The sequence below is a fragment of the Culicoides brevitarsis genome, chromosome 2 (assembly GCF_036172545.1).
Source record: "Culicoides brevitarsis isolate CSIRO-B50_1 chromosome 2, AGI_CSIRO_Cbre_v1, whole genome shotgun sequence".
NCBI lineage: Eukaryota > Metazoa > Arthropoda > Insecta > Diptera > Ceratopogonidae > Culicoides > Culicoides brevitarsis.
In genome coordinates, this window is record NC_087086.1 from 563,160 (window position 1) to 577,841 (window position 14,682).

The 14,682-nt window shown below is 29.9% G+C and overlaps 1 protein-coding gene across 1 annotated transcript; it reads right to left on the reverse strand.

Annotated features, from left to right (window-relative positions):
• Positions 1-71: 71 nt before the first annotated feature.
• LOC134830129 (protein phosphatase 1 regulatory subunit 14B) lies at positions 72-14,682 on the reverse strand. The gene is made up of 5 exons (XM_063843509.1): positions 13,970-14,682; positions 2,209-2,614; positions 2,009-2,083; positions 1,707-1,748; positions 72-1,636 (listed from the first exon to the last, which is right to left on the reverse strand). Exons 2-5 carry the CDS (start codon positions 2,419-2,421, stop codon positions 1,595-1,597), a joined length of 372 nt encoding a protein of 123 aa, XP_063699579.1. The 5' UTR covers positions 2,422-2,614; positions 13,970-14,682; the 3' UTR covers positions 72-1,594.

Sequence of the window (14,682 nt, forward strand, 5' to 3'; positions counted from 1 at the left end):
GAAATTTTTATTTTCACCTTTCTTTATGTATGTTTTTTATATTTAGTTTAAAATTTTACTATTTTACTTGATTCATTATGTTATTAAACACTACTTTACATCATTATGGAGTTATGATCAGCTTTCGGCAATAAATCTGCATGCTTTTGTTTCTTTTTTATCTAAAAACTAACCAATTAAAATTATTTTTATTTTACTTTATCATCATAAGGGGGAAGTCACATATTTTTTTTTTTTAATTTTTATGTTTTATCATTAATATTTAGTTTATTTTTCCCGATCCTAATCATCGTAATTGATCAATATTATTTTTTTTTTTTTTGATTTCTTTTATCTAGACACTCAAAAAGCTTAATATATGTTTGCATCCAAAGTTAAAGCTTTTCGTCAATCAATTTCGTTATGTTTTTCAGTTTTAAGGATGATGCAGGGTAACAAACAGTGAAGGAGCTAAACATTCATTTTTTTTATTATGTTATTGTGTGAGTTTAATTGGAATTTCAGTATTTATTCATATGTGCAAGAAAAAACATGAAATATAGAAAGATTAATATGATACACAAATTCAATAATATATATTTGAAAAGCCTTAAAGGTTACTTTTTGTTCGTATGAAAGAGAGAAAACATTCATTATTACGGTTCTTTTCTTTTTCGTCTATTTTTGTTTCTAATGAGAGATTATTTTTTGTATTATTGTTTAGTTTATTTTGTATGATACGAAAAGCTGTCTATTTATTATTTTGCTTCATTTTTTGTATAAAACTGTTAAACCTTTTATTTTTTCCTATCTTCTTCTACTTTACTCAAGTTTTGGTTATTATTTTCATATATTGACTATTTTTCTTGTATGTTCGTTAAAAAATGTAATGTACGTATCAAGACGTTCATTTATTTATTCAGTTTGTTTAGTTTAGTATTTAGTTTTCAGTTTAAGCACGGTTATTTTGCAGTATTTCTCAGTATATAAACATAGTTAGAAAAGTAACGAAAATGTATAACAATAAAAGATATGTTCATTTTTTTCTTATGATAATATTAATGTTTCAATCTACAAGCACCATTTCGTTTACAAATGTAGCACCCAATAAAAGCACATATCAAATGAGTTTCAGAAACAAACTTGGCAGTTATTTTTGGCCTTATCATTCATTTTTTTATTAATAACCGCGAAAAATTAATTAAAATGATATTTTGTTCGTATTTGGTGGGTGTAAAAAATTAAATATGTGTACAAAAATGCTTTTATAAATATATGTATATAATATTTAAAAATAGAAAAGACCGTTAATGATGAATTTTCTTTTATAATTTTTTTTTTTGTAATTAATTTAACCATAATAATAATAGAAATCACGACAATGATCAGAGATTTTTCGTAAATATTACATTCTCGTATTCTTCGATTGAAGTCTTGTCTTTCGAATGTATGCTAAAAATCATATTTTAGAGATTCGTCATCACTTAATATTATAAAAATTTATCGATAATATATATAATTAATGTTTATTCCAATTTTTTGTTTGTTTAATATTTTGTCATTAAATTATCATTATAATCTATACTGAGATAGTTTTTCCCGGATCAACTAATTCTTATAACTTATGTATTTTTAGCAGTAAATCATTAACAAAACACTAAAAAGAGAAAAAAGAAGATTAATTAGTATTTGAGTTTTTTTTTGTTTTTAAAAGATTTAAAACTTACTGAAACATCTTGTTGAGGTCTCTTACAATCTGATAGTAAGCTCTGTAAATAAATAGAAGAAACTTGTTAATTTCTCACTGTTGGATGTCTCGTAAAAGAATTATAATTATATATCGATATTATGCAAAAAATAAACGTTAAGAGCGATTATCGGAGCTCTTTACCAAAGCAATTAGCAGTCAGACGATAATTGGTATTCTTTTAACTAAAGTATTGAACAAAGATCAATAATCGGATTCAAACTTCTTCAACCATCTTGTTGAATATGAAAAACATAAAACAACAATCTCGAAGAAACTTACATATAGGTGAGATTTTCTGATTTCATCTGTATCCATATCCAAAAGAGTATCAATATCCACGTCGATTGCCTCAGTCTAATTAAAAGATGAGAAAAAAAAAAGTATGAGAAACAGAATTAGTTAAAAGTTTCACAGAGCTTTAAGCCAAAAATTCTTCTGAAATTGAGAAGAAAGATAATTAGATGGAAATGATTAATTACCGGCGGATCGTAAAGTTTCTGTAGCTCGTCGTACAACCACATTTCGACAGTTAATCGTTTTCTAATTAGACTCATTTGGTGTGATCCGTATTTTGCCGTGAGGAATTTTTCGCGACGTTCCTTCACTTCGCCCTTTTCGGTAAAGTTGACACGCAATCCTGTGCGCCCGGGCGATCTTTCGCAATCGTTTATTGTTTCGACACCGCACTGCATTTTGTCTTGATGCTTTGTTGACACGAGTGTCTTAAGCCGTAAATTAATTGCCGAGAGAATGGTGAAACGGGGGGAGATCAAACGGGTATCCTTTAAATTTTCTGCTGTTTTCGACGAGTGTGTTGACGATTTCTCGTAACTTTGCTTTTTTTTGCTGAACTTTTGATTTCTTGGAAATACCTTGAGATCACAACTGCAAAGAAAGAAAATGAAAAAAAATGTATTAAGTAGGATTCGATAATAATTGACACACTTTCCGCGAGATTAAAGTCATTAAACATTCTTTTTGCAGCAACATTCACACACATCAAGTCACAAATTGCGATGAATCAGACAAGAAATACCTTTCAGTTTGTTTTGCAAAATTCACAAACAATCTCTTTGTTACATTATTTATTATTACATTACGGCAGTAACTCAATACTACTACTATTTTTGTTAAAAATTTTTATTCAATAATGGAACACATGTTCACACACATTAGCTACGTACGAAAGTAACGAAACAATGAGCAAGCAACGACATGAAGTATGGGAATGTCATCATGTGAATTTTATCCATTTATAACAACTTCAACAGCAACAAATAACTTTCTGCCCGTAACACTATTCAAATGATTCACTCTCTCGCATGCATGATGATGCTCAAGCACAAATTTCAAATAAATTCTATCAAACCAGAGAAAAATTTGCCAATGACATGAAAAGCTTTCACTGTATGCCATTTCATAGAAAGTGTTGAACGTGTTGTGAATCGTTGGTATTTAGCCTAAGGCATCGAATTGTTTATCGCTCAAACGAATATGTTATTATAATGTTGGTTGTCACAGTTAAAGCCTAATGGTTAACAAGATCGATTTGACGAAAGCCGGTTCTTTTAAGAAATTGAAATCTGCTCATCATTTCTTTAAAACAAATCCATTCATAGAAGAAGAGACCACAGGAGAAGATTGAAAAAGACAAAAGAACAATGCTTTTGGCTAACCATTGAGCAGTTGATGACCTTATTAGCTCTCTCGTGCTCATTCTTTATTTAATAATACGAGCCATTCAATTGTTTGTTTGCACATAATTTCATCCAAAAACAGCTTCCAGCGATTTATTTATCTATGCGTGCGTGATTTCTCGTCTTTTTCTCTTTTATTATTACCTTAAAAGATCTTCCGAGACATAAAAAAAGAGAGAGAGAAAGACTAACAAGACATTTTAAAAAGAGAAACAATTGAATTCATCACGCAAAAGTGGTTAAAGGTCAGGATCAGGTCTTGCTTCAAACCACGATGATGTCATTATCGTTACTACTTTAAAAAAACAGATGTCTAATTGCTAATTTGAACATGAGATTTCATTTAATGGCAAGATTATCGGCAATTCGTATGCGACATTTACTTGCGCTCTGTGGTCAAGGTCTGATTCATCAAGTGTGACGTTGCTTGAGTTTCATGTTCAAGGTAAATTTGACAAAATTATAACGGGATTTTGAGCTTATCTCTTGCTTCTTTGTTAGACTACTACAATTCTCGAACTCCGCCTTCTCTATGTAAATTTGTTCCATTATTTTATATTAAAAGCACATTCAAGGCATTCTGCATGGAACCCATTGTGCCTGAAAGTTTAGCACAAACTACAGGTAAAAACTATTATCATTAGACGAATAACCATGAAATATTACAAGAATGACTTTGAATTAGAATAATCATCACGTTTCTCATTTTAACTTGAGAGAAATCCGCGAACATCTCTTCGCGCAATCATTTACGCCAATTTTGATTCATTTCTTTAATGAAAAAAGTTAAAGTAATGTTGATGATGGCACATTAAAGTCATCATCATCGCGGTAATTTGTTACACGAAATATAACAAATTGTGTTGTTGCCTTACATTTACTTACGCTACCATCGAAAATAAAAAAGCAAAAAGTCATGTTTATCTTTCGTTACCCGCATATAAGAACCGGAAAATCAGTATTAAATATTATTATTTTTTTTTCGGTAAAGTTTTGATGGTAACGTAAAATTAAGCATGAAATGCACTAATTTCATTTATTTCTTTACTGTGTGTGGTTTTGCTTGTCTGGATGAATATCACGTAGGCTAGCCGAAGAAACGCTGCTGCTCAATTGCAGACTATTTAATGATCAGCAAACTCCCTTTTGCGTACTTGTTTACAACGCCCTTGTCTAGATTCGATATTAATATGGAAAAAGTGCAATCGATAGGGAGTGTAGGTTTCTCTCGTCTTCATAAAAAATATCACAACACACACGATATGATTAAAAATAATAATATTTAAATTGAATTAGCAAGAAAATTCGAATTGAAGTATATGTTCTTGTCTAAATGTTCTCAGAATTTGTATTTCAAACTGTACATAAAAAATTTTGAAAAAAAAAATTTGAAAGTATTAGTTGTGAATTTTCATATTTTTCAAATTTCAAGCTTTACAACCAGAGAAAAAGAAATTAAAAAAAATCCGTATTTTTTTACGTATTTTTACGTTTTTTTAAAATTTATCAATTTTCAAGTTTTATAACATTCAAAGTTATTTTTCGTATTTAAAAAAAATTATCAAAATTAAAAATTTTACTCGGTTCAAATGTAAGTTTCGTTTCGGAAGTCAAAATTAAGCAAATTTAAGTTTAAATTTAAGTTGAAAGTCTGAATAGTAAGGAATTTGGATTTTATACTGAAACATCAAAAATTTTGAAAAAAAATTTTAAAAAATTAATTTTTGTTAACCGATCATTTTGACAAATTTTCGATGTTTTCTCGATATGATATCGCAAAATGTGTATTTTTCATGTTCCAAAAACAAAGTAGTATATGGAACATAAACTATAAAAATGATAATGTTACGATATGCTGTGCGAGCTCTCTACAGACAGACATCAAGTGATATGCATATAGAAAGGTTATTCAACTGAATTTGAATATATGTGCTTTTACGTAAGTCAAGTGTATTCCGGATAGACAAGTTTCGAGTGCATTGTTTGTTACATGCATCAAAGTCTAAAAGTTCTAAAGAGCTCTTCGATTTGTTTTATATTTTTTTTAACGAATTGACCTTTCGATTGCACGTTTCACAACAACTCTACTTCGTTTGATCATTGCACTCTGTGACTAAATTGTGTTTATAAATATTTAAATTAACCGCATTTTCCATGCTCTGAAGTCTTATCAAGTTTATTCTGATCGTGATCGTTCCATATCTCCGTTTCGTGATCATCATCTGCTGTTTTCTGCTTACGTCTTTCGTAACGAGAAATTTCTAGAATGCAAAAACAGATTAATCTTGAATATTTCTTGTGAATCATCAAGGCAATTGGATTCAACCAACTTTCGTTCGTTCGAAGAAAGATCTTTTTTTGTGACACAATTTCGAGAGCAAAACTTTTTAAGAGGTAAAATGCTAACAATACAACATTAGTCGGTACATTATATTCGAATTATTCAAATCACCTGTTGTGTGACGTTGTAATGGCTTTTAATGCTAACCGAGCGAACTCTCGTAGGCATATCACACACATGAACAAAAAAAAGTGTAATATTGAAAAATCAAACAATGTATAAAAAAAGAGAATGTTTGTGGCGTAGAGAGGAAAGAAGAAAGGTGATTGCCTTTTTATTAAAATTATATTTTTTTTGTAGCTGCTGACTGTACAAACACTGATAGGCATGTCTTTCATGTGTTTGTGTACTTTTATTATGGTTATTAAAATATTTTTTTATTATTTTCAGCTGATGATGGTATTTAACGTACGTTACAACGTTGCAAATGGAGTGAACTGAAGTAGGTCATGCGAGGAAAAATGTTCTTCATTAGAACAATTACGATTATTATTCGCCTTAGATTTTGCCGCGTTCGTAAGTTATTGCGAGATAACAACCTGTCTGTTGTTTTGCACTCATTTTGTGAATGACTGATTGAACATCTGTTTATTTTTGTAGGTCCAAGGCACTCCCAAAATAACGACGAAACAAAATATTATTGATGAATTTGTGTTGTTTGTTCGACGTACATCGACTTTTTATCTTTGAAGAAAGACACTGGATTAATAAATTCATCAAAAAGTTTACACGTCAAGGACAAGGTGTGTCAATAAATGCGAGATTTCTTCAATTTTTGTGGCGAGATTGAGTAACAACATCTTATTAAATGGAATTTTATTGAATAACATGTCCATTTATATACGGCACATTAATTGAGTAATGCGAAGAGACCTTCTCAGAAAAGTTATTCTTATGGAATGGATAAAGTGAGAGAGAAAACCTCATCCAATTATTTGTTAGAACGTGATATCGTGTCATTTTGGAACAATTCATGCAATGTTAACCTTAACTACGCGATGATGGAGACGACGGGCAATTGAACTTCGTAATAAACTTCATTTGACGCAATGGAAGAACGTCAAAGGCATTATCATGATGATAGATGATGATGAGAATAAATAACTAAATTCATCTAATTTTATTTTGTTTTCGTCTGAATTTCGACAATAACGCGCATTATTTGCTCGGAAAGGATTTGTTTATGAAATGAGATGTACATCATAAAATAATACCAAAATAAACAGGATGAAAAGGAAATAACAACGCAACATGTTCATGAGAATATAAATAAGTTAGATTTAGGTCACGTGGTTGAAATTTTCATTAGGTTCAAATATATATTGTTCTTTGGGGGATTAAACAACGACGTTATTTTCGTCGTAAAAGTAAAAGAATGTAAATAAGTAATGAAAATCTCGTAAAATAGAACGATTTTGAACTACACTCAATAAATAAAGCGCAATAATTAACTCGAGCTCAAACATGAAACACAGAGAACCATCGGATTTCATGCATAAAAAGATGGATACTTTAACCTTTCATGCGAAGATAGTTCAGACAATACACACGAGAGAGAGAAAGAGATGGTCAATGTTACAATTGGACTGAAACTCGTTCATTTATTTTAATGTACGTTCATAAATATTTCCGTGTCTGATGCGATAGGATGCGGTATATGATTTATATTTTTTTGCTCTGTTGTTTTATTTTATTATTTTTTTCACTCAAATTCTGTGTTATAATAATAATTTTTTGTGCGTCACTCGTAACTATCTCTCACACAAATATTTTCATTTACTGTTTATTGTTGTGTAAAAAGGAAATTTTTTGGCTCGATTTTATAGATTTATTTTTTTTCATATAGGTGACCTAAATTTTGTCGTACTTTTACCGCAGAACGAAATGATTTTTAATCGTTTCTCCTCATTCGAGCTAACAAAAAAATCGAAACAATTATCAACCAAATCATGGCGATTATTCATTCCGTCAATGTCGGGTAGCAGATGAGAGCACAACGAAAAATGGCGACAATAAATATTCCTCTTGAGAAAAATAAATTTGTCATGTCGTCTCTGACTCGCAAGTCAAAGAGGCATTCGTTGAAAAATTGCTTTGTTTATCGCAAAAGTATCTCGTTGAAAAGAATCGTCGAACCTCATCGTCTGTTAACCTGAAAATTGATGAATCTGTGCACGACGCGACGAAGACGATCCTTTACTCGAGATGGCAAAGTTGCGCAAATTATCGTGACAGACAAAAACGTTCACTTTGTAAGTAAATGACCATCTTGTCTGAAGAAAAAACTCGAGTGCTTGAAGGTATTAGGATAGCGACAAGAAGAAATAAATTGATTTTCATCCTCTCACTTTATTTTTCTCATATTATTCAAACTTATTTAAATGAATAAAAACGAGAGGTATGTCGAGACCATGAAAATGGCAATCACGACGACGTTACTTGATTGAGATGCAAAAATGTAATTTTTCTTGAAAGCTTGAAAGGAAACATTCAAAATCTAAATCTGCAATTTTCATTGAATCACTTGTTGTTTTTTCTCGTAATTTTGCTTATAATCGACCCAAATGATTTTTTTTTTTAAAGAAAAACAGAAACGCGAAATTGGATTTCTCGAGAAAAAATCTCGCATTGGAGCAGCTGTTTATTTGCATGTTTTTTCACAAAATAAAACAAACGACGAGAACCGTCATCAAAAAAATCATAGGTCATGAGAAAAAATTTTATGTAGGAGTTACGAAAAATAAAAACATTTGAGTTCTATCAAGTAGAAAGTCTTCGTGAACGACTTTTTTGTGTGTCGTGTGCAAAAACTGACACAATGAATGTAAATAAGAACTTTGGTTGTCTCTTCATGCTTTGGCAATAAAAATAATTCTACGAAAATTTTTGAATTAAACAAGAGGAACAAACAAACCATGTTTTAAAAAGTTCTCCGTATTATTTGTGATGTGTGTGCAAATACTTTTATTTTTCGTATGTTTACTTTTTTAGCGTTATTTGGAGTGAATCAGTTAAATTCTCGGAAATTTTTATTTATTCCTGTTAATTATCACCTTTTGAATGGTCTGTTGAACTCAAACTCATGTAATCGGAATACAAAACGATTCGACGAAAAAAAAGAGACCTTCTTCCAGCTGTGAATAGCCTCAAGGTAGGTCATTTACCGAAAAACCCTAACGTGCCTGCCATATCTGAAGGAAATTCGCAATTAGGCACTCCTTATTGCGTTGTTTGCGTGACACGAACACAGATGTCTCGCGGGACTTTCTTCTCTGACAAATTATCTGACGTTTATCTGCGTAATTGACAACATTTTCAAAGCTAAATAATGTCACAACAGACATCTGGATAACGAATCCTATAAATAAGGGGAATTTATGATGCTGACATTGTGTGGGCTTACGACACGACACAAGACACAAAAAGTCATAAATCGCGATCCTTGTGCAATTCCATTGAATTACCAAAAAAAAAAACGACCTTCAAATGTTCAATTATTCCCTTTCTTGTAATGTTCAACAATTTAATTACAACTTTACAATCCCAAAAAAATAATTACTTAATTCGTGTTGTGTTTTTTTAATGAAAACAAATCAATTTGATGGTCATGCTGAACACAAGATATTTACGCGATCATAAAAACCGGACAACAAACACGTCGTTAGTACATTAGACAGTAAGTGCGAGAGACTCGTAACACAGATAACGAACAAAAAATAGTGAATATATGAAAGAAAAGTGTGTTACGCGATTAAAAAGTTTTTCCATATAAAAAAAAATACGTCAGTCGAGCAGTAATAATATAAGTGTGAGTATTATTGCTACAACAAGTTTTTTTTTGTATCTCTTTTTTTTTGTATATTTCAAATCAAAAACAAAGATTATAATGCACGCAGTCAAGTCGTAGCATGTCCATAATCTCTATAAATGTTATTTATTCGTTTCGTTTACTACTTGCAACGAACAAAAATAAGAAATAATACTGGAAAATATTGAGGTTATATCATATGTGCCGCTTCTACAACAGCCATCGACTATTATTATTAGTTGTTGTTATTATTACTATTGCCGATGTTTGTGAATGCATTTTATAAAAGTCTATAGTTAGTAACTTTACTTTACTTTGAACATGTTAATCAAGTTAAAAAATCATATACTTGCTTATTAAAATGCACATTAGAAGCCCATTCAAAGCACGGGATGTGAAGCAACATAATATAACACGTACAAGAGGAAAGTAGAAAACTATTTTAATGATAAAAATCGAACAGCTCAAAAAAAACTATCAACGTTGATAACATAATCGACTACAAAAAAAAGCTTATTTATGATGAAACAAAAAATTTTGATTTTTATGAGTTTATTATCACGTTTATCCGCTTTAAAATCCCTTAAAAATATTTTTATTATTTACATATTAAAATTTTAATATTACAGGGCTGTTACGTCGTCTGTCGTGAGCAACTTCGATAAGAAGACTTTCATTCAGGGGCTTTCACAAATTTTATCGCCATATAACGCGGGATGTGAGTCAGCAAAAAATTGCGCGTCATACAAAAAAAAAATCAGAAGGTAAATAAAATAATTCACATGATCAATCATTTTTCATCGATTTATAAGTAATAAGGTTTGAAAAGTAACGACAGGTCAATGATTTTGCGACTTTTTCGGTTCTCTTGACAGAACGTGGGTTTGCAATAATAAGATTAAAGTTCCTCGTTGCATATCCTTTTACTTCGTTCTCTTTCGTACTAATTATGAACGATTATTATTACAACATGAATGCATGAAAAAGGCACCTGTCTCTCATTCATCGTGTCGTCAACATTAATTTTGCCACATGCCATGCCACAAATGCATAATTTATTATGTTATATCGTTGCCATAGCATCATTCATTGCATGCATGCACGACGCGACGCAACGACTGTAATTTACCCTTTTTTAATAACATAAGTTTTTTATAAAAAAATAATAACAGAAAGCAATTTTTACAAAATTTACTTTGTTTGTTCTTTTGCGAAGAGCGCTGGAGTACTGAATAAATTCACTTTAATTGACAACTAAAGCGACTGTTATTGCCGATAATAATTCTTCTTGATTATCATAAACACACGCGAAATGTTAAATAAAAAAAACAAACAGGTTGCCAAAAAATTTGTTTTTTTTTCTTGTTTCAATACAAGAAGCAGAAAAAATAAATTTGACGCCAACGCATCTTCTTTAGCAATGGCCTCCAATTTTTGCGTGTGGAAAGTGAAAGATTATCAAGAGAGAAAAAAATGAAAGTTATTACCTTATTTTATGACGAAAATTAACATTTGTCTATGGATCGAGGTTTGTTGTTGCGGTTTAGCGAACAAATTATCTTGACGATAAAATCCATTATTATCATAATTTTTTGAATAATTATTAATCTCATGATGACAGAATAGAGCACCCTGAGGCGATTTTATGCTGCTCAACTGGTTTAATTTCTCGCGAAATAAAAAACAATTTGCACGAGAAGAGACGACTTTCTCAGAAAAATCCTTCATTCCAGACAATAAACATTTATTCTCCGTTGAAGCGGATGTCTGAAATATGCCTTTCAACCCACAAAAAAGGTGAGAGAATAAACGAAACGGCAACAAAATTGGCATGAAATCGATTTTTATTGCCATCTTTAGCCCCATTTAAGGTTAGAAGATTATCACTTTCGATTGGATTTAGTTTCATTTTACCTCATTTCGCCTTTGTCTTTGCACACAGCGATAATTATCTGACTTGGCAATGAATGGCGCTATTGACAATAACAATCATCAACGTCGTAACTCCTTATTTATTTATAATTCCAACTTCTATTCACAGCAACGAACGAAAAAATAGAGACTTGACAGAAGATTATAATAATAATAACGAGATATTCATTATGACACATTATGACACTTATTAGAGGAGCTCGTAACTCGCAACTTTTGCAATCACATTTACCAATCTTCGTGTAGGATGGATTTTTTTGATAGATGGATGTTTGGAAATTACTTTAATTTATCACAAAATGTGCTCGATTCTGATGGAGTCATATAAAATATGCAAAATTTATGGAAATCGTTTGCTCGAAGCCCAAACTTTGTATATCGAGAAAGGTAAACACACATGCTAACAAAATAATATTTAATCTTAAAATATGTAAAACGGTAAAAAATTAATGGAGCATCAAAATATTACACGCCGCAGTCCATAGAAAATTTGCAAAATTCATGGCAATGTAACTTTTTTAATTTTATGGAAAGTATGTAGTGTAAATTTTAATATTATATATTATTAAAAAATTGGAATGTAGCGACTATCATTTAACAGTCCATCATTTTTTTATATAACTCAATAGTATAATGATGAATATTGGTAAATATTTTATAAACATCATACGGAAAGATAAATAGAGCGATGAATCAAAGATTATTTATTATTATTATTTTTTCGTTAAATTTTATTTTTTTGATAAATGTGGGCATGAATGCTTTCTCAGTGAGCTTGTCTAAAATTTTTGGCCTCAATTAATGTTTCCGCGCAGTGTCTTCATGCCTCTAATACAGTATTAATAACAGTCTTTACGACTTTACAAAACTCCAAGTTTACCTTTAAGTTGTTTAATTCCATTATAAGTACCATCGTTCGTTCGTTTTGTCTTTAACCAATAAATAAATACATAGATATGGCTTCATTTTTTCGAAATAAAACGTTAATTAAACAACAGCGAAAAAAAATATAATTACGGATAAATGTCGGATAGTCAGTTGAATTGCAAAACACAGGTCGTGCCGCATTATTTGAACATTATCTTCATATTTATTTATAGGTAGAGGAGGAAATAGAATACATTTTTGAAAAAAGCCGCGTTTGTGTTAATAAAAATAAAATAATCGTTTGAACTGTCAGCGAGTCTCTCATGAGAATCGCGCGAATAATCATTGCCAATAATGTGCTAATTATGTGAAAAATTTATTATAATGGGAAATAATTTTCGTGTGTGAGAGATAACTTAATTTGTAAGAAATTTGGCATTAAAAGTGTAAATTAGCCAAAAATTTTTTTGACTCGCAAAAATACCATTGATATCACGTGTTTGTTGTTTCAAGTTGTTGTTTATTTATTTACATTCGTATATGTTATTTAGCACCGTTATTCAAATAAAGCTCAATACAGGTTTTTCTTCTAAGTACTCCGTTTTTTGTTCAATTGAGAGATAAATGTATGTAATGAATGTACGAGACAGTTAAAAGGACAACAACCTAAAAAACTGTAAATGTACGATAAATGCAGAACAGAAGAAGAGATTTTCTTGTTGGTGAATGTTAATATTTTATTTATTTTGCTTATTTTTATTCCGATAAACATTTCGTGTTGTTGTATCTTTTCGGAATTGCAGATGTTTGTAAACATCCAAATGTTGAATTTTTTGATATTTTTCAGCTTTTCATGCTTAAAATAATATAAAGCAAAATAAGCGGCGTCGTTTGTAAAACGATTTCTTTGTTTATTCAAAGCTTTTTATTTATAAGAAGATTATTTCTGTTAATTTTTTATTCATTTCGAGGAAAATTTCAACTTTTTGGTATCCTATTATTTGTTATTTTAAATGATTTCGTGTAAAAAAATTGTTATAAGAGGATCTGTTTCAGTTGTTTATTTATGAAAACAACAAAAAAAATGGTAAATTTGTAAGAAATACTGTAACAGTTCACGATTTGAATGGAATTTTCCCAAAAAGTTCACGTAGAGTTCACTTCACATGAGCAACTTTTATAATTTCATTGTTTTATTAATGTTTCCTCATACTTTTGTTCACTAAAAATTTTAAACCATCAACAATTTTCATTCTTTTTATTTCATCTTGAGCTAATATCACATAGCTTCTGATTCATTCAAAACAAACTTTTTTTCACATCACTTTGTAATCTAATTGTTTTCAACATAAAAGCTTAAACTTCACATGAGATTTCACACAAGTAGGTATCACAATTTAAACAAGCAATACAGACAAACGAAGAGAGTAAAAATATAAATTTTTAATTGAATTGAGTTTTGATACAATTAATTAATTTAATTGCACCACGATGCATCATTTAAGGTATTTTTGCTTGTTTCTTATCCGATTCCAAGCTCGTACTCGTACATTGTATATTTATAAATAAGGTAATAAAAGTGGGAAAATATTCACCTGCATTCTCAGGAATATAATCTCTTTTGCTGTAAAGGTATTTTGTTTCTTTTCTTTTTTTATATTTTTTTTTCTTCTATCTATTTTCTTTCTGCTTTGCTCGTTGTGGTTTTTTTGTGTTGTATGTCGATATAAAGATATATTCACACAATCAGTAAATAATTTCACTTTGTTTAATTAAATTTATTTTTATATTTTTATCATGTAGTATTATTCATTTTATTTTATTGTATCAATATTCAACTAATCGATAAATGCAAAAAAAAGAACAAATAAAAAAATGTTCAATCAAATATCTTCGATTCTTAATTGAAATTTTTAAAACGAAATATTTTTAATTTCTTGTTATAAATTTTAATGCACAGTACACACGTTTGTGGAAATAAAAAAAAGCTGTCTGAGCTGGTTCTTGTTGCCGTTTGTTGCTTCGTTAGTTAGACGATATTGTTGAAAGACTGTTGAAAATCAGTTATTTTTACGTGCTGTTATTTTGTAATTTTTTTTTGTTCCTTTTCTCTTTTTCTGCTAATTTTTTTTTCGTTCCTCCTTCTTCTTACGAATCAGAAACTTGTTGATAAATTATTTTACTTTATTTCTTGACCTTTTTGTCGCTTCCTTTATTATAATCCGAAAAATTTGATAATATTTTTTTTTGTGTTCAAAAGAATATTTTAAAATAAATTTTTTATTTTTGGAAATAATTATTTTTTAAA

Bases quoted from the DNA above. Each gene is read 5' to 3' on its own strand.
- LOC134830129 (XM_063843509.1), bottom strand. From the start codon at position 2,421: ATGCAGTGCGGTGTCGAAACAATAAACGATTGCGAAAGATCGCCCGGG. The intron at 2,084-2,208 runs GTAATTAATCAT...TCTTTTAATTAG, and splicing joins AGAAACTTTACGATCCGCCG to ACTGAGGCAATCGACGTGGA. The intron at 1,749-2,008 runs GTAAGTTTCTTC...ATTTATTTACAG, and splicing joins TCAGAAAATCTCACCTATAT to AGCTTACTATCAGATTGTAA.